The 19733-nt window shown below is 46.8% G+C and overlaps 1 protein-coding gene across 3 annotated transcripts; it reads left to right on the forward strand.

The window, feature by feature from the left end:
• SALL2 (spalt like transcription factor 2) lies at positions 1-13174 on the forward strand. Of its 3 annotated transcripts, XM_081142500.1 has the most exons (3): positions 1-221; positions 8588-11409; positions 12998-13174. In XM_081142500.1, exons 1-3 carry the CDS (start codon positions 149-151, stop codon positions 13016-13018), a joined length of 2916 nt encoding a protein of 971 aa, XP_080998626.1. In that variant the 5' UTR covers positions 1-148; the 3' UTR covers positions 13019-13174. The 3 variants fall into 3 exon arrangements, with proteins under 3 accessions (XP_080998626.1, XP_080998624.1, XP_080998625.1); XM_081142498.1 differs by lacking the exon at positions 12998-13174 and having other exon boundaries at positions 4-221; positions 8588-12303; XM_081142499.1 differs by lacking the exons at positions 1-221; positions 12998-13174 and adding an exon at positions 7987-8200 and having other exon boundaries at positions 8588-12303.
• Positions 13175-19733: the final 6559 nt, after the last annotated feature.

The raw sequence follows: 19733 nt of genomic DNA on the forward strand, positions 1-19733 counted from the left end.
GAAGAGAGAACATCTCTGCCTCACAGTGACTTGCACTGGGGGAAAGGCATCAGTTGGCTTCAGACCCAAGGGAGAGACCAGACCAGGTCACCCCGGTTAAGACTCAGTGAGCGTCGCCCCTCCCTCTCCCACCTCTCTCTACCCGGGAATGTCTAGGCGAAAGCAGCGGAAACCCCAACAGTTAATCTCGGACTGCGAAGGTCCCAGCGCGTCTGACAACGGTGGGTGCCTGGGGAGGGAGGCGGGGGGAGCTCTGAGTCCAAGCCTGTGTGGGTCAGGCCAGGGCAAGGGGAGGGCACCTGGGCCATGGGCAAAACCAGAGGGAGGAGAGAGTCACTGGGGGGTTTGAAGGAGTTGAGATACCGGGACTAAGGAGATGACCTGTGCTGGGGAGAAGCCCCACTTGGCTTTTCTGAGGATTGATTTTGTTTGTGTTTTCCTTGTTGGTTTTCTCTGGATGAAATGGAGTTTTCAAACTGGCTCTGTCTCCCCACCCAAGAGCTTTCTCCCCAGGTCCCCCTTTGCTCACTGGTCTTTGTGCCGTTGCTAGGTAACATCCTCAGACCTGAAGACTGTCTCTTAGGGGTGGGATTTTCCCCCCTTTTCTTTCTGGAGAGTTGGGTTGCAAGAGAATGAATTGGATAAACGTGAAGGTTTCCCCCAGGGAGAAGAGAAAAAAGTTTCTCATTGTTGAGCTGAGTTGAGAGCAGATCAGAGCTCCCAGAGGGAGAGAGCTAATGTCGGTCAGATGAAGTCTGGTTGGGGATGTGTATCCGTGTCACCTGGGGTAGAGGCCAGAGGGGAGGTCTGGATGAGGAGCTTAGGTTTGGGCTTCAAGGGAGGCCAAGCTAAGAAAAAAAGTATGGGTTAATATACCTGTTAATATATGCATATCATTTTATAAAGATATCATCATCTGTTTTGTAAGTAACAGATTTTCTTTATTGGAGGAGGGGTGGATTGCATGTATTCTTATAACATTACAGTAAGAGGCAAACAATAGAGCAACAGGGTACTGAAAAGTGACATTGTCCAAAGTCTCAGAAACAGAGGCAGAGTCAGGACAAAAACCTGGGTTTCCTGATGCTCAGGGCTGGCAGTGCTCACTCCACTAAATTAGGGTTTCCAAACTTGCTTGATGGATAGATCTAGGCTAGAGTCTGGGAATGTACATATCTTTGCAAACGTCCAGGTACTTCTTAGAATCAAGCAAGTGTTGGACATACTGGTCAGTGGTATGGCTACATGTGTTCTCACTGTGACAGTCTGGTCCTGGCTCAGAGATAAACGATTTGCTTAGCAAACAGTTGACTCGCCCAACAATGTAGTATAGGATTAAGCACAAGGATTCTGAAGCCAGACTTTCAGGATTCAAATGCTGGCTCCACTACTCCATTAGCTGTGCAATCTTACTTGGTTTACTTTACCTCTCTGTGCCTCAGTTTCCTCATCTGTAAAATAGGGATGAATGTACTAGCTACCTCGTTAGGTTATTGAGAGCATCAAAATGAGTTAATATATGTACAGCACTTGGAAAAGTTACTAGCATAAATAAGTACATAGTGCATGTGAGTACTGTTATTATCATTATATGTTAGGACAGTGACAATTCCCGCAAGGGTTGAACTATCACCAAAGCTCAGGAATCTCTTGGCAGACTTCAGTATTTCTTTATTACTATGAAAAGCTCTAGGAGAATGTACTTGAAGTGACCAAAACTAAATCATGGATTTGGTTTTCCACCATGACTGGAGGTCACATCAGTGCTCCGTGTGCTATGGAACAACCTTAACAGACATACTGTGTTTTGGGTAGAACACCTCCTCCTCAGAATCACTGCTTTTCTGGGATCCCACTGTGCCCATATTAGAGGCTCATGGTGGTGACATCTGTTCCCTCCTGGGACACATTAGCCCCTCTTAATGCCTCTGCAGGCCGGATGTTTCCTCCTCTCGCTCTACAGGAAACTTCCCTCCGACCCTCAGAGCTGCCTCACAGTCCTGCTCCCCTGCTGGCTTGATTGTGGAACAGTGCTGAATCTCCCCCAACCGAGAGGCATTTTCTCTCTTCTCCCAAGTCTGCTCATCCATTCTCATACCACAGCTGAGCAAAAATCTGTGAGAGAGTCAAAAGGAATCTGCAACTGCCCCGAGTGGATTCTCAAGCTGTATGTAGCTCCCACTTGTGGGCATGGAGATGCTGCTCCAAAGCCATCCCCATAGAAACTGTGTAGGCTTGAACCCAATGTCAGCAAGTTTCAGTTGAAATATTGCCTTTGAGCCATGACAGTCAGAAACATAAATGTAAAGAGCAAGAAAGTAGTAGTAACCGTAGTAACCTCTTAAGATCTGCCTAAGGAAGCTTAAGGGTTTTCTGATCAGCATTCTCCTGAAAGTGAAAGATCCTGGGTTACTTTCATGACCTGGAGGGTCACTGGGTCTCATCCGTAAGATGTGGTAGCTATGTTTGATAAAATCTAAAATTCCTTCATGCTCTTATAAGATACGTAAATTTCTCATTTCCTCCTTTTCCACAGATAGGGTTTCTGTTTGCTTATGTGATCTTTGGGCTCCTGACTTTTCCTTCTACCTCAGAGACATTTTCTTGTTCTGCATGCCCCCAAATTAAGTAAGGAAGGCTCTTATTCGGGAGCTCTTATGTGTGTCCCTTGGTGTACCTGTGAAACTGTGGGCATCATCACGAGCATCAGCAGACATTTATTTAGTAGGCTAGGGTGCCGCTGAGGTTTTCTGGAATCTTTGCCTTCTTTTAAGCAATGTTGACTCTATGTGACAAGCAAGGCTGAGCCTTTGTTGCACATTTTAAAAACCTCATCTCTGCAGTGACGTAAGATGTTACCAAGAAACAGTCTGTAAGACCTGTTATCCAGGCATGTTTTTGCTCAGTTTCTTTGACCAGAACATCAAAATCTAGCAGAATAGTTATTGCACGTAAGTGATGAGAAGGAAATAGTCTATTTACTTAAAAACTCTGGAGAGAAAAAAAATATATCTCCCCTACAGAGTCTAGAAATCTGGATTAGAGAACATAAGGGACATGAATAGGGAAATGTGAACTAGTACATCTGGGAAATAAAGGAAACGATCAGAAACCCAGATATTTAGTGAGAAGGAGAAACCAGGACAACAGCCAAACAGATCTAGAGGGAGAAATGGAAGTTGGCTGACATCAAGAGCAGCAAAAGGGGAAAAATGCAAAAATAAAGTTTTAAGGGCTCTGTTCTCTTTGTATCTGGAAGTAGAGAGCATCATCTCTCAGGCTATTAAGCCCTAAACCTTTCAGCCCTAGGTACCCTTGGGTCAAAAACAGAACATTTCTAAGTGGATAGAAGTAACTCAGGCATGATGTGACAGAGAACTGGAGAAGGAAGCAGAAAGCCTGGTTTTCAATCCAGCCTGGACTTTGAAGCTACGTGACCTAGGGCAAGTCCCTTCTTCTCCCAGGGCTTCACCTTTTGGCCTGTAATTAATGACACTCATCAATAATATTTGTGGAGTATTTACTATTTGTCAGGTGCTGTGCTAGGTGTTTTATGTATTTCATTTTGTTTATTCCTCCCAACTACGCTATTATCATCTCCATTTAAAAAAATTTTTATTGTGGTAAATATACATATCAAAATTTCCCATTTTAACCATTTTTAAGTGTAAAATTCAGTGGCCTAAAGTATATCAGTGTTGTACAGCAATCACCACCATTCATCTCCAGAGCTCTTTCATCTTGTAAAACGGAAACTCTATACCCATTAAACACTAACTTCCCCTTTCCTTCTCCCCTCAGTCCCTGGTAAACACCATTCTACTTTCTGTCTCTATGAATTCATCAATTCTAGGTACCTCCTGTAATGGAAGCATATAATATTTGTCCTTTTGTATCTGGCCTATTTCATTTAACTTGTTTTCAAGGGTCACCCATGTTGTAGCATGTGTCAGAATTTCATTCTTTTTTATGGCTATACCTCCATTTTAAAGAAGAGAAATCTAAGCCTGAGGTCCTGAGGTAGATTAAGAAACTTTCCCAAGGTCATAAAGATTAGAAAGTGCTAGATCTGAGACACTAACTCAGGTCTGTTAGATTTAGAGCTGGCACTCTCAATGACTGAGTTCAATGAATGAGTCAGATCTCCAAAGTCCCTTTCAGCTCCAAAGTGGTATGAATCCATGTTAAGTTCTGAGTCTTTTTTTTTTTTTAGTGTTCACCCAAGGATATGTTTTCTATTGCTTTTCAGAGAGAGTGGGAAAGGGGGGTGGGTAGATATTGAGAAACATCGATGTGAGAGACACATCGACTGGTTGCTTCCTGCACACACTCCAACTGGGGCAGGGGATCGATCCGGCAACCAAGGTCTCACCCTTGACTGGAATCAAACTCAAGACCCTTCAGTCCTTGGGGCAACGCTCTAACCACTGAGCAAGCCGGCCAGGGCAAGTTCTGAGTCTTTTGATGTAAGAAAAATAAACTCTTTTATTTTTGATCTAAGATATTCCTATTCTGGAAACAAACATATTTTTCTCACTTAGCACTGGATGTACAGATCAACGTGCCTGAATAGTGATCTTCCGTGTTGCACAGGCCACGGGTGCATAAGTAGGTGTGGGTGGCAAAGGAGTATCTGTGTGTATTTAGGAGAGAGGAGTGAGGAAGAGAAGACGGGACATTATCCTTTAAAAACAGTCTCTAGCAGCAGTTACAGAACCGATTCATAATTATGGACACTATCAATTAGTGTTGGTCCAATGTTAACAGTAAGTTTAGGCAGGTGCTTACATCGTGTGTTTTGTTTCTTTAATGGCTAGAAAATTCTCAGACTCTTTGTAGAACAAACCCTTTCATCTTACAATTAGAAATGTGGTTCAAGGTGCGCACTGGGAAAGGCAATACAGTGGCTAAATTCACAGTCAGGTTGAAATCGTCGTTTTGTTCACGGAAGCAGGATGCAAGAGAGCTGAAGCGTGCTGTGGGCGGAGGAGAAAGGGTGCCTGACAGGAAGATTTAGCGGTGAGTGGTTCATTTTGCCTCTGTCCTCGGTTTGGCCAGGTTGAGCACAGGCAGGGTTTGTGAGGAGCAGGGCAGTACTCTGCTAGGTGCCGTGGTTCTCATCCTTGTCTGGACAGTGGAATCACCTGAGAAACTTTACAAACACACTGATGCCTGGGTCCCACCCTCTGGGATCTGAATTAATTGGTCTGGGGTGTGGCCTGGCCATCAGGATTTTTAAAAGCACTCCCAGTAATTCTAATGGGCAGCGAAGTTTGAGAACCCCTGTTCAACTCCACCCTGCCGCTGTGAACTACCTGCCCGGTTTTCTCTTTGTTCTCCCCGGCCAGTCTCTCCCTAGCCTAAAGCAGTAGTTTGATGGCCCAGCAGGTTTAGAGAACCACCTGGTGTCCCTTTCCCTCGCCATTTCAGACAAGCATGTCCAGGTCTTAGGCCTTCATCCATCCCAGATTTTGCATGTGACCCAGAATAGCTTACCTCTCCTTATCTGCTATCTACGACACCATTACCAGCTTAGTTATTCCAGTGTTTATGACTTCATTCGTGACTGCCTAAGAATTCTACCCCCCTTTTCAGGATAGGCAGTGAGTGCTGAGAAATAGAGGGTTCCTCTTACAGGTGGCTGTTGATCCGTCACCTTTCACCAGGGACTAAATTTACCTTAAAGAAGAGTGCAGATCAAATTACTCTCAGAAAGCAAGTTTCATTAAAGAGCAAGAAAGGGGACAGTGTTTCCCAGGAGAAGATGAAAAGAAAAGGATTTCTTTTCTTGTCGGAAGACTTGACAAAACAGCAACTTGGTATCAAATGTTCAATGCTAATTAACAAATGCTCAGTAGAAAGCTTCCATCTGATTCCCTCGCCCTTACTGAGGCCAGAGAGCAAACGGCAGGTAGGAGCCACACAGGACCCTTTCTTTAGCATTAGGGAAGCCACACAATGTTGATGTGCTTCAGAAAGCACTGGACAGGAGTCAAAATTCTGAATGCTTCCTTCACTGATTTACTATGTAGATTTGGAAAAGTCACTTAACCTCTCCAAGCTTCAGTTTCCGTATGTGTAAAAATAAACAACACTGCACTAATCTGTTACTGCCATAATTGCAATAGACCCTTCCATTTCCTCATTGTAGGATCAGGCCTGGAAGCACTTAGCTCCTCTGTTATGGAGCCATCATTTACAATGTTACGATCCTTATGATTATCTGAAGTTTTAAAACATAATTCAGTAAAATGTTTTCAATTAAAAAAGACAACAAAATTTTTGTTCAAAAGTTAAGTGGATGTTACTACTATTAGGTTGTTTTAGCTCCTTCCAAAAGTGACTCCCTACCCTTGACATATGCCAATGATATTAGCCAACATCATACCTCAGAAATTAGTAAGATTAATAAGCAACATGGCAAACAGATTTAATTTCAGTATATGTGTATTTCAATTTATTTTGTTTTGCCACTGACAATGTAAATTCTCTAATCCATAATATTTGGCACTCCCCCCAGAATTTTAAAGTCCCATATATACATGCTAAGAGTTTCTCAAGTTTTTGTCCCTATAATACTTCTCTAGGAAGATAGCACAGCTACACTATTACCACTTTACAAAAAAGGAAATAGTGGCATAGTGTGGTGTGACTGACCACCATGCCTCAGTTTACCAGTCAGGCAAGATGAGAACTGGGATTGGAACAACATGGGTTACTGTTGCCCAGACAAACCACACAAACTAAGAATTTGTGGTCACTTCCTGCAAATTCAGTAAATTCTTTGAGGAAGTGGGAAATCCATTAAGATTCATTTCAAGGTAGAACGGGAATTCAGAGTACCTGATCTGGGAGGCATCTTACCCCTACCTACTTCTCTCTGAATAGGAGACTAGGAGGTGGCCTCTGTGGCGCTGAGCAGGAGTTAAGTCATTTCTAGGCATTCAAACCAGGTTGGAACTGAAAGAGGCTTTAGACTAAACACTAAGAGGCTGCCTGGAAGCCCCTGCTGCATTTTTCCCATTGTTTCAGGAGGAGCTCCCCTCCCCCAAGGTTAGAGCTAGGTGGGCCTCTGTTGGCCAGCATCTCCCCAAGCCCAACTGTCCTTAATAGTGACAGTGTGTGTTGCAAGAGGAAGACAGTGATGGAAGAAGAAGAGTAGAGAAGATGGCTCATTTAGGACATGGCTGTTTAAATAAGCATGAACTTTGTAAATTATGTGTGGGGTGGGCCATCTGTGGAGTAACTTGCATTCAGCTATTATTCTGGAGGAGCAGGGGCCGGGTGTAAAAGGGCTTGGTGTTCGAAGAGAGGAGTCCAGAAACGCCTTCCTTGGAAATTCTACCTTGCAGCCTCCCACCCTGAGAAACTTCTTTTGTGGGGGGAGGTGAGGGTAGGGTGGTAATGGAAGTAAGGAAGACAGGACAAAATTTGGGGTGTTTTGGGGAGTGTGTGTTGATGATGAGTGAATGTCCTGGGTTCCCCCTGCGCTCTGACCTCTGAGGCTCCTTTGAGGAGCTCAGACCACTCTCTCTGGAGTCCCCGTTTTTCCAGGCTCAGCGGATCCTTTATGCAAAGAAAAACAGGAGAAGCCTATCGCTTTGCTCTATTGAACAGGGTTGTGTTTCCCCCTGTGCCCCCTTGAGCTTGCTGGGGGGAGGGAGGCCAGGCCTGGGCAAAGACATCTGGAGATGGGGGGAGCTGGCAGAGGGCAAGGCAAGGTGGACCCCACCATAACCCACAGCACCTGTCACTGAGCCTCCGGAAACCCTCCTAGGCTCGGGGTCCCCGCCCCACACGCCCACCTCCGCCCCGGCTAGCTCCGGGTTCCCGCTCCCGCCTCCCTCCCCGGCAGTTCCTCCGCACAAACTCTGCTCCCCAGCAGCTCCACCCCCATCTCCCCTCTCCCAGCTTTCTCGTTCTGCTCCGCCCACCTCCGCACTGCCTCGCTCCCCTCCCCTCCCCCTCCCCCGTGGCTCCCAGCCCCCGCCGCCTCCGCCGATCTCCATCTCTGCAGTCTGGGCCGCTGGGTGCAGAGGCTGCCGCAGCCCCGTGGCCACCGGCACCTCCCCAGTCCCCGTCCCCGTCCCCATTGTCTCCCGCTCCACCCGGCCCTCCACCTCCCCCACAACCATGGCGCACGAAGCCGGGAGAAGCTCTCTTCTCAGGGGGCCCTGCGGGGAGCCGGCGGAGCTTGGAGGTGCGGTAGGGCCGGGCCAGGGACGGGGTGGGGGCGGAAGGGACGTGCGAGGGGAGGGGGTACTTTCGGCGGACGGGATCAGATGCACGTTTCTCTACCTCGACCCTCGCCCGCGTCCTCACACCTCTCCCATGCGCCCGCTGGTGGCCCGGGGGTGGTGGGGGTGGGGTGGCAAGGGAGGGCAGTAGCTTGCGTGCGCCCCCACCCCACCCCCGCGGTGGGGTTCTGGAGTCCTGGAGGGTCAGGACTGAGCTCCAGCCCTCTGCATGGCCTGATGGTGAGCTCGGCTCCCCTCCCCCAGCGAGCAGGTCCTGGGCTCCTGGTTAATTAGAACCTCGGTGTGGCCCTTCCAACCGCGCCACCCACGCTCTCTCCTCTTCTTCCCAGGTGATGCTAGCGAGGAGGACCACCCCCAAGTCTGTGCCAAGTGCTGCGCACAATTCACTAACCCGACTGAATTCCTCGCTCACCAGAATGCATGTTCTACTGAACCCCCTGTAATGGTGATAATTGGAGGCCAGGAGAACCCCAACAACTCTTCGACCTCCTCTGAACCCCGGTCTGAGGGCCACAGTAGTCCGCAGGTCATGGAGCCAGAGCACAGCAATCCCCCGGATTCTGGGTCCTCAGTGCCCACAGATCCCTCCTGGGGGGCAGAGCGGAGAGGAGAGGAGTCTGCAGGGCATTTCCTGGTCGCTGCCACAGGTACAGCAGCTGGGGGAGGTGGGGGCCTGATCTTGGCCAGTCCCAAGCTGGGAGCCACCCCTTTACCTCCAGAATCCACCCCTGCACCGCCCCCTCCTCCTCCTCCTCCACCTCAGCCCCCAAGTGTAGGCAGTGGCCACTTGAACATCCCTCTGATCTTGGAAGAGCTCCGGGTGCTGCAGCAGCGCCAGATCCATCAGATGCAGATGACCGAGCAAATCTGCAGGCAGGTACTACTGCTTGGCTCCTTAGGCCAGACGGTGGGTGCCCCTGCCAGTCCCTCAGAGTTACCTGGGACAGGGCCCGCCTCCTCCACCAAGCCCCTGCTTCCACTCTTCAGCCCCATCAAGCCTGTCCAAACTGGCAAGACGCTGGCACCTTCCTCCTCTTCCACCTCCTCCGCCTCAGGGGCAGAAACGTCCAAGCAGGCTTTCTTCCATCTTTACCATCCGCTGGGGTCACAGCACCCTTTTTCTGCTGGAGGGGTTGGGCGAAGCCACAAACCCACACCTGCCCCCTCCCCAGCCCTGCCAGGCAGCACAGACCAGCTGATGGCCTCACCTCACCTGGCATTCCCAGGCACCACAGGACTACTGGCAGCACAGTGTCTTGGGGCAGCCCGAGGCCTCGACGCCACTGCCTCCCCAGGGCTCCTGAAGCCAAAGAACGGAAGTGGTGAGCTGGGCTATGGGGAAGTGATGGGTCCCTTGGAGAAGCCCGGTGGACGGCACAAATGCCGCTTTTGTGCCAAAGTGTTTGGCAGTGACAGTGCCCTGCAGATCCACCTGCGTTCACACACAGGTGAGAGGCCCTATAAGTGTAATGTCTGTGGCAACCGCTTTACCACCCGCGGCAACCTCAAAGTGCATTTTCACCGTCATCGTGAGAAGTACCCGCACGTGCAGATGAACCCTCACCCCGTGCCCGAGCACCTAGACTACGTCATCACCAGCAGCGGCCTGCCCTATGGTATGTCTGTGCCGCCAGAGAAGGCCGAGGAGGAGGCGGCCGTGCCGGGTGGAGGAGTGGAACGCAAGCCTCTGGTGGCCTCTACCACAGCACTCAGTGCCACAGAGAGCCTGACGCTGCTCTCCACGGGTGCGGGCACAGCCGCGGCTCCTGCCCTCCCTGCTTTTAATAAGTTTGTGCTCATGAAAGCAGTAGAGCCAAAGAGTAAAGCTGATGAAAATACTCCTCCGGGGACTGAGGCCTCCGCCATTGCAGGGGTGACAGAAAGTGGCACAGCAACTCGCATGCAGCTAAGTAAGTTGGTGACTTCACTTCCCAGCTGGGCACTGCTTACCAACCACTTTAAGTCCACGGGGAGCTTCCCCTTCCCTTATGTGCTAGAGCCCTTGGGGGCCTCACCTTCTGAGACGTCGAAGCTTCAGCAACTGGTAGAAAAGATTGACCGACAGGGAGCCGTAGCAGTGGCCTCTACTGCCTCAGGAGCTGCCACCACCTCTGCTCCTGCAGCCTCATCTTCAGCCTCATCTGGACCTAACCAGTGTGTCATATGCCTGCGAGTGCTGAGCTGTCCTCGAGCACTGCGCCTGCATTACGGCCAACATGGAGGTGAGCGGCCCTTCAAATGCAAAGTGTGCGGCAGAGCTTTTTCTACTCGGGGCAACCTGCGAGCACATTTCGTGGGCCACAAGGCCAGTCCAGCTGCTCGGGCCCAGAATTCCTGCCCCATCTGCCAGAAGAAGTTCACCAATGCGGTTTCTCTGCAGCAGCACGTTCGAATGCACCTAGGGGGCCAAATCCCCAATGGTAGTACCACGCTCCCTGAAGGGGGGGGAGCTGCCCAGAAGAACGGCTCTGAGCATTCTGCAGTCCCGGGGGTAGGGGCCTTCCCTCAGCAACCATCCCAGCAGCCGTCCCCGGAAGAGGAGTTGTCTGAAGAGGAGGAGGAGGAAGAGGAAGAAGAGGAAGATGTGACTGATGAAGATTCTCTGGCAGGAAGAGGCTCAGAGAGTGGAGGCGAGAAAGCGATATCGGTCCGAGGTGATTCCGAAGAGGCATCTGGAGCGGAGGAGGAAGCGGGGATGGCGGTGGCGGCAGCCACAGCTGGGAAGGAGATGGACAGTGATGAGAAAGCGATTCAGCCGCCTCCTCTGCCACCACCACCACCACCAGACAGCCTGGATCAGACACAGCCAGTGGAGCAGGAGGGCAGTGATGCTGCAGGAGGCACGGAAGAGGGGGGCAGACCAGAGAGGAGCTCGAGCCCGAAGGCAGCTCTCACCCTTGAAGGGGAAGACAGCAGCAGCACCTTGGTGGAGGAGCTGAGCGTGCAGGAAGTGATGAGAAAGGAGCCGGGAGAGGGCAGTAGCAGAAGGGCCTGTGAGGTGTGTGGCCAGGCCTCTCTCACCCAGGCAGCTCTGGAGGAGCATCAGAAGACCCACCCCAAGGAGGGGCCCCTCCTCACTTGTGTTTTCTGCAGGCAGGGCTTTCTCGAGCGGGCTACCCTCAAGAAGCATATGCTGCTGGCTCACCACCAGGTACAGCCCTTTGCCCCTCACGGCCCTCAGAATATTGCTGCTCTTTCCTTGGTCCCAGGCTGTTCCCCCTCCATCACTTCCCCAGGGCTCTCCCCCTTTCCCAGAAAAGATGATCCTACGATCCCATGAGCCTGTGTTTTGTACCTCCTGCCCTTTGACCTAGGTTGCAGAAACTGAGAGCTCTGTAGAAGGACCTCCAAGATTTAAGAGCCCTTATTTGTCTTTTTCTTTGATTTCTTACATAATATGGCCCAAGTGGTTTTTCTCTAGTCCCTGAGCTTGGAAATTGTTGTGCTTACAGGAGGATGGCCCCCTGAGGAATTTTTCTTCTCTCTTCATTCATTGTACCTTAGGGAAATAGATTGTCTACAGCTTTCACATTCCCAAGGGAACCCCTCCCCAGCTTCCCTGGGGTGACCCTTCTTCCCCCTCCTCTCTTCCACTCCCTTTCCCTTTGGCAGGTGCATCTGAGCACCCACATTTGGAATTGCAGCCCAGCCCGAAGGGGCCAACAGCTTTCCCTGCAGGGCTCAGTTCCACTCTCTGGTGACCAGGTTAACCTATAGGGCTTCTTGTCCCAAGACACTTCTCAGTTGGTGAGGGTGTGACCCCTTTCTTTCTGGAACCAGTATGTGGCTTTCCTGTCAAGTGACCTGCCCACCAAGCCTGGGAGTCCCATCTCCATCTCCACTATACTACTTCAGCACCACCAGTGCTATTTGGCCCAAGAACTGTGGCTGGGAACTTGCCTCCAGCAATGGGAATCTGAGAGGCCAAAGAGAAAAGAGTCCTCCTCTTATTTCGGCCTCCTGCATCCAAGGCAGTGCCTGAACAGCTTATAGAAGTAGCAAACTGTACATTCCTTCTCCTTCCCCCTGGTCCAAGAGGTGCTAGCAATGAAGCTACAGCAGTATCTGTATCTGTGGCTCAGCCCTATGGGGTAGGGAGAAATGAAGGACATACTCTTGCCAGTAAGCTCCTTGATAATCACATTAAGGCAAAGGTCAATATGCCAAGACATCTCCAGCTTCTCACATTCCTTCATGATTGCCTCTCAAAATTAGGAAACAAGTGGATTTCTTGCCAAGAGGTGTCCCATGGAATATTTTAGGAAATGTGAAGTTCATATCTTGAACAAGCACTGTTGGTGAGGTTAGTTGAAGAAGTAATGATGGAGAGTTGAGGAGTGTTACTGAAGTACAGGGCTTTATATTGGGAACCTGTGTGATTAAGAAAGAAACATGATGTGAGGTAGTGGACCTCAAATTCTTGATTGGATGGGTTTCATGAATGTTCTTTTGTACTAAGTGATTTAGTGTGCAGCAGTGCACCACAGATCATGGGAGATTTCCTAGCACTAGTGTGCTTCTAGTTTTAGATAACTCCCTCCTTTATTCCCTGGCAATCTTGTATTTTCCTTCTTTCTCAAGACCCAGTTCCTCCCCATTTTGCCTAGTCCATTGACCGGGGCTTATGTCTTTGCTACTGTCTGGTTCTTAGAGTCCCAGACTTTGGGAGATGAGCTCCAGCTGGTGTCCTCCCTGCCTCTCCGTCTTATAATGAGATGTAGTATTTACTCTTAACATAGGATCATTTGGAACAGTTCTGAGGAGGAGAAAGTGTTGGTTCTGCTAGTGACTGACCTGAATGATGACTTCTCCTCCGAAGGTGTAGGCTCCAGAGCTTCCTAACATAGTAAAATGTGAAGAGCAGACAAGGGAGATGTTAGTGTCTTTCCCTTTTCATTAAAAGTGTTTTAACCAAATATTTGTGTGTTTCTCCTTATTTCATGACTAAATAGCCAGCTGGGGTGTGATATGGCATTCCCTAACATTGAGATTCCCTTCCCACCTATATGTCTTGCCAAAAGCTGAACATATGGTGTTAAAATATTTAATTTATTCAGCCTTGTCTTAAAACAACCTCCAGTGCATGTAATTTCCCTGTGGAAATGGACTTTGTGTTCTCAAAAGGTAGGGAATTTGCCCACTGTGTGCAGTCATTCTCTTTGCCTAGAACCTTATACTGCCAAGCTTTTGTGTTTTATTTTGTTGGGGTTTTTTTTTTCTTTTGTTTAAAGTTTGGAAGCTGTTTCTTTATCAGTCTTTCCTGAACTCCAGGCCAGCCTGGCTGAAATCAGTTAGTCTGCAGAACCAAGCTGAATTAATCTTTATGATCCTTGAGATCTGATACTATAAATAGAAAGAAAAAGTAATTCAACCCTAATAATTTCTGCCAACAAGATAAAGGAGAATTATTAGTAGAGGAAGTATATGAGGGGTGGAGGCATGAGATGAAGCATTTATTTATTTTAATTATTTATTTTACTTTGTTTCCTTATAACACCATAAGGTTCATATTTCACTCTAAGACGTTGGTTTCATAAAGAGAAGATGCTCCAGAATTTATTTTTTTGTAAGACTGATTACAGTATCACTGATGGAACTGGTAAAATGATTTACCCAAAGTCACTTGGCTAATTAGTGGCAGAGTTGGATTAAGAACCCAAATTGAAACAATCACAGTCTTAGTGCTACAACCAGTGATCAGGGTTGGTGTTGGCTTCCTGCTACATTGTTAAGAACTCCTGGTATATGGCTGCCTGGAAGACAGAAGGGAGGACGTGAATAAATCTATTTTGGCTTGATTCAAGGTAAGAACAATATTTGATTCTAGTTGCCCCCACCAGAATAGTACAGATCCCTTTAAAAGGTACTGACACTGATGAATAGGAACACATGGGAGTCTTGTGAACTCGACTCAGGGAAGAAACAGCTCCTGTCTCTTCAACTGCTGGCAAAGCTTTATAAATCTGTTTTTCTTTTCAGCCTGTGGAAGGAGATGGGTCACCAATCCTTCTATTTTCTTTACCTCACCTACCCCTATTAGACATAGATAATGCCACTTAACTAATTAAACTAGACTTGCCCTCTCTTTAGATGCCAGTTCCCATTATGGTCACAGCTGTCAGTGAGGCTTCTGCTGATGAATGCTTTGGACAGGTCGACACAGTCTGATCCCCCACTTCCCTCTTTCTGTCTCCTTTTCATTCTTTTTCCTACCTTTTTTTCTTTCATTGACCTCTTTTACCTGACAGTTTTAAAAATATATATTTTAAATATTTTTATTGATTTTTAGAGAGAGAGGAAGGGAGAGGGACAGAGAGAGAGATATAGATGTGAAAGCGGAGCATCAGTTGGCTGCCTCCTACATACCTGTACCAGAGACTGAGCCTGCAACCCGGGCATGTGCCCTGATCTGGAATTGAACTGGTAACCTTTTGGTGCACAGGACGATGCCCAACCAACTGAGCCACACTGGCCAGGGCTTACCTGACAATTATTTTTTTCTCTTCACTTTAATCTTCTTAGTGCTTTTTAGTCTCCCTTATTGCAGCCTCCAACCCCTACTATATCTCACTTTTTTAAAACATTTTTTCACTGATTCCAGAGAGAGGAAGGGAGACAGAAAGAGAGAACATCAATGTGAGAGAGAAACAGCCATTGGTTGCCTCCTGCACTCATCCCAACTGGAGATGGAACCTCAACCAGGGTATGTGCCCTGACTGGGAATTGAACTCTCTACCTTTTGGTGTATGAGACGATATTCTAACAAACTGAGTCACCTGTCCAGGGTATTTCTCACTTTTAATCACTCACTTGGTCATCTTTTTGGAAGGTGAATGAATTTTAACCTGGTGGAATGAATATGTAAATAAATGCAGCTCACAAAACAATTTACATGAAATAAAACTAGACCCAGTTCAAACTGGATGGATAAAAAGCATCTATTAGAAGTAAGGCTACTTCTTTGCTTATTCATTCAGTTAATTTCTGAGGAATTATTTTCTTTCAGATATCAAGTATTGAACAGGTACAAAATAACACACACTTCTGCCCCTAAAGGAGCGCAGTCTAGGAAAAGGAAAAATGTAAACATTTTTTACATGGTGGTAGTAAATACTGACAGACACAATGGCCTGCAGGTTCCCAGAGGGAAATAACTCAATGCAAAGATGGAGAAGGGTGAGGGCACACACAAGTCTCTTGAATTCAGCTTTCTTAATAACCACTTAGAATATACCAACTCAATCCATACAACAACCCAAGGACCAATGCAGTTACCATTTAAGAATCTACGCAAGATACACTGAGTCTTTTTTGGCAGATACAGAGATGTGCTGCTTCAGAGGTGTTCCTTTAAGAGTAAAATGGTGCTCTGGCCAGTGTGGCTCAGTGGTTAAGAGTGTTGGCCTGCGCATCAAAGGGTCTGGGGATCGATTCCCAGTCAAGGGGCACGTACCTGGGTTGCAGGTTTGATCCCTGCTCCAGTTGGTGCACAAGTGGGAGGCAGCCAATTTTCTTTCTCACATGGAAGTTCCCCTCCCTCCCTTCCTCCCTTCCTCCCTCCCTTTCTCCTTTCTACTCTCTCTAAAAATCAATGGGAAAAAATATCCTTGGGCAAGGATTAACAAAAGAAGAATGAAATGGCTACCTAGCTGCAAAAAGCCTAGCTAGCTAACAGCCTCAAGCTGTCCCACTCTTCACTAACCCTTGGCCAATGACTGAGCAAGGTGGTGGGTGGTACAGGGGCCTAGACATTCCCATGGGACATTCCCATGGAAGATGGGGCTCTAATGAGCAATTTTTTCTCAGGAACTCCCCATTGGGCTGGCAGAGACTTTGTGAGGTCTGCATCGTCTGACAGCTCTCGCTGCCCAATCCTGCTTCCCCCCTCCTCCCACCCTTTTTCTACAACTATTCCTCAATAAAACTTTGGGCTCCTGCTTCTTAGAGATTTCAATCTTTGTCACCCCTAAAAAGACCTAAATTCTATTGATACATTTTCATTTCTCACAAACTCCTGCTCCTGGGACTCTGGTTACCATCCCTGGAACTTCTCAGTAAACCAAGGAACATCTGTCTCCTGATTCCCAAAACAGACTTCACTGGTGTTACTCTCAATTAGACCCAACTATGACTTCTCTTTCCATGTCCTTCCTTTTCTAATGTTTAATTTAATAAATTGCCTAACGCCAGTGGACATTTTGCTTTTGATCATAAAATATAAAACTGAGTAAGGACAAAAACTTACTAAAAACAAAAAACATTTGGCCAAAGAGCCTTTGATTGGTACTGTGGATATTTCAGTAATTCATTGCTGTGTAACAAACCATCCCCAAACTTAGCGTCTTAATAATTACGTATTTGCTTGTGGTTCCATGTGTCTAAGCAGGCATGGCTTGTCTTACATTCCATGTGGTGAGGGCTGAGCTCCCTCAGGCACACTGATTTGGGCTGGAGGATCCAAGTTGGCCTTACTTCTGGTCCCTCAACTGAATGGCTGGAATGTTGGAGCCTCTTTCATAGATTCATCCTCTATGGCCTCTTTCCCTTTGAGGTCTTTCAATCTCTAGAATATCTTTCTTTCACCTCTCTCTTTTTAAGTGGTTTATCTATCATGATAACTAGATGTCCATGCAGGCCAGGTCTCTAAGAAAACAAAAGAGAAACTGTAAGTTCTCTTAAGGCCTAGGCTCTGAAACTTAGTATCACTTCTGCCACCTTCTGTTGGCCAAAGCTAGTCAGAAGGCCAGCTCAGATTCAAGAGGAGAAATGAGCCCTACCTGTTAGCAGGAAGAGTGGCATAGTCACACTGCATAAGGGTATGTGGGTTGGGAGGCATTGTTGAGGCTAACTCTGGAAAGTCTACCACAGCAGATATGAGGAAATAGTTAAGAAATGTAATTTACGCAGCACTCATCAGCTCACAACTAGGCTTACACTCTGTTTTGACTAGAAAAGGTCTAGGTGAGGTTCTTTCCTGTCTGCAGTGCTAGGGTTGTATATAGACCAAGAGTGGGCAGACAAGAAAGCAGTAGCTTTCTTTTGAGCAGAAAACTGGTCATGAGGAGTCTAGAAAAAATCTATATGCAAATCATGCTAAGGTGGCCCTCCTGTGCTCCTAAAATTTGCCTAATTTACTACTGTCATAATTTACCCAAAGTGAGCATGAAAGTAAAGACTTCTGGGAGCTGCCCTTGATCTGGTTGATTTTCAGAAGTACCTGTGCTGCTTCTTTGGCTTCCTCTGAGGTGAGAGGAGGCAATCCAGGCCTTAGGAATCCCAATTTCTACCAGAGACTATGTCTCTTCTACTAGAAAATCTTTCCTTTCCTAGAGAAAAATGCTTATAATGTTTAAAGGTTGACCTGCAGAATTCTGACTTTAAGATGAATCAACCCCCTTCATCTTCTGCAAGGATATATCCAGTACTCTCTTTCTCCCCCAAGACTATTAGTTTTACTGTTATGTAAATTTTTATATATTTTATTTCTATTTGTTCAGGTCCTTGAAACAGTGATCTTATAACAAATGAGAAATTCAGACTTGGGAACAATCAACTGTTAACTTTTAACAGTTCTATAATACAGCAAAAATAGGGCTATCGTACTTTGGTAATAATACATGTGTCTACACATAGGGCCACCCAGGATACACCCCAAATGAAAGTACAAAAGCATCCCTTGTTAACTTTCTTGAGGGCAGTTGCTAGACCAAGGTTATTAAGGAAGCAAAACCCCTTAGGTAGAGCAGTCCACTTGAGCAGTCTTCATGATCTCACATCAGCCAACTTTCTCAAGAGTATTTCCGTTGAGGAAGGTAGCATTTTTGCTTCTCATTAAGTGTAATCCTGAGAAGTAAATGTTCAGAGATGCTCATGTGTGTGCATATTCATTTCGGTGTCCTCTACTTCTAGGGTCATATACAAAGCTACACTTCACAAAAGACAGTGTAAATTACCTACTAAGTAAATTAAGAAAATTAGGTGGAAATGAGTATTTTGATCACTACTAAATCTCTGCTAGTACCTATCACATAGTAGTCACTCAATAAATATTTGCTGAATGGATGTAACTGCCACATTCCAATATACGTAAATCTTTTTTTTCCTCAATAGCCTCTGTACATATTCACCCCTTCCTTTCTATTACTATCCATAACCAGCTTCTGAGTTAAAATTCCTATCAAAGACTTACTTACAATAGGCTGCTAACCATTTTCCCTGTTTCTAAACTCTCCTTTCTCCCCATCTGAAACTAACTAGAACACAAGATCAATCTTAAAGCACTCCCTATTCACAAACTCTAATAATCTGGATTAACAGAACATTCATTATGCTTTCCTATCTCTAGTATAGACCTTTGCTTTTATCATGTCCTTGGCCTGGAATTCTGTCCTATAGCTTCACCTACTGAAGACCTGTCACTTCAGGCCGGAAGCTCGACGCCACCTTTTTCCCAGTGTCTTCCTGGGTCATCCGGGTTTGAAGTCCTCCTTTTCTTTGCAATCACATTTATTTTTAGAGCCTATGCTCATGTTGCCTTATGTTGTAAAGATGGTTCAATATTAATAAAGAGTCTTAGCTCCCTTACCAGGCCAGAAACTGAAAACTGGAGCCATGCCTTTACAAGCTATTTTTTCTGACGTAGTGTTTGGCATCATGTAGGCATTTGATAAATCAGTGGTTTCTAAATGCTTCCATTCAGAGTACCCCTTTAAAAAAAAAAGTTTGTGTTTAAGCTTACGACACATATAGAGACGTGCACATACCAAATTGTATGGCTCAATTTTCACAACATTCTCATGCAACCAGCTAACAGAATAAGAAACACATGCAACCTGAACCTCAGAAGCCACCCCCTCATGAAGACTCTATTTCAATGTACTACTATGATACATGTAAGTTTGTTATTAGAAGAATGAGAAGCCCTGGCCAGGTAGCTCTGTTGATTAGAGTGTTATCCAGATGCCCCAAGGTTGTGGATTCAATCCCCGGTCAGGGCACATGCAAGAATCAACCAATGACCGCCTGAAAAAATGAAACAACAAACTGATGCCTCTCTCTCCCTGCCTCTCTAAAATCAATAATAATAAAAGATATACTATTTTAAAAAAGAAGAGTGAGCCCAGCTGGGTGTGGCACAGCGGTTGAGCGTTGGCCTAGGACCCAGGAGCTCAGGGTTTGATTCCCCATCAGGGCACCTGCCGCGGTTGGGGCTCCATCCCGGGTGGGGGGCGTGCAGGAGGCAGCCAATCAACGACTCTCTCATCATTGATATTTCTCTCTCTCTTTCTCCCTCTTCCTTCCTCTCTCTGAAATTAATAAAGATATATATATATTTTTTTTAAAAAAAGGAAGAGTGAAAATGCGTATTTGTAGACCCCTTATAATACCACTGCTCACTCTCTCCTTTCAGAGACGTGTGCCCACCCCCCACCCCATAGACGGGGAACTAATTTAACAGCTAGCTTTGTAAACGAA

This window comes from Miniopterus schreibersii (genome assembly GCF_964146895.1).
Source record: "Miniopterus schreibersii genome assembly, chromosome: 1".
NCBI lineage: Eukaryota > Metazoa > Chordata > Mammalia > Chiroptera > Miniopteridae > Miniopterus > Miniopterus schreibersii.

Excerpts from the sequence above, each read along its gene's own strand:
- SALL2 (XM_081142498.1), top strand. The coding sequence starts at position 149 with ATGTCTAGGCGAAAGCAGCGGAAACCCCAACAGTTAATCTCGGACTGC. Across the intron at positions 222-8,587 it reads TCCCAGCGCGTCTGACAACG|GTGATGCTAGCGAGGAGGAC; the intron begins GTGGGTGCCTGG and ends TCTTCTTCCCAG.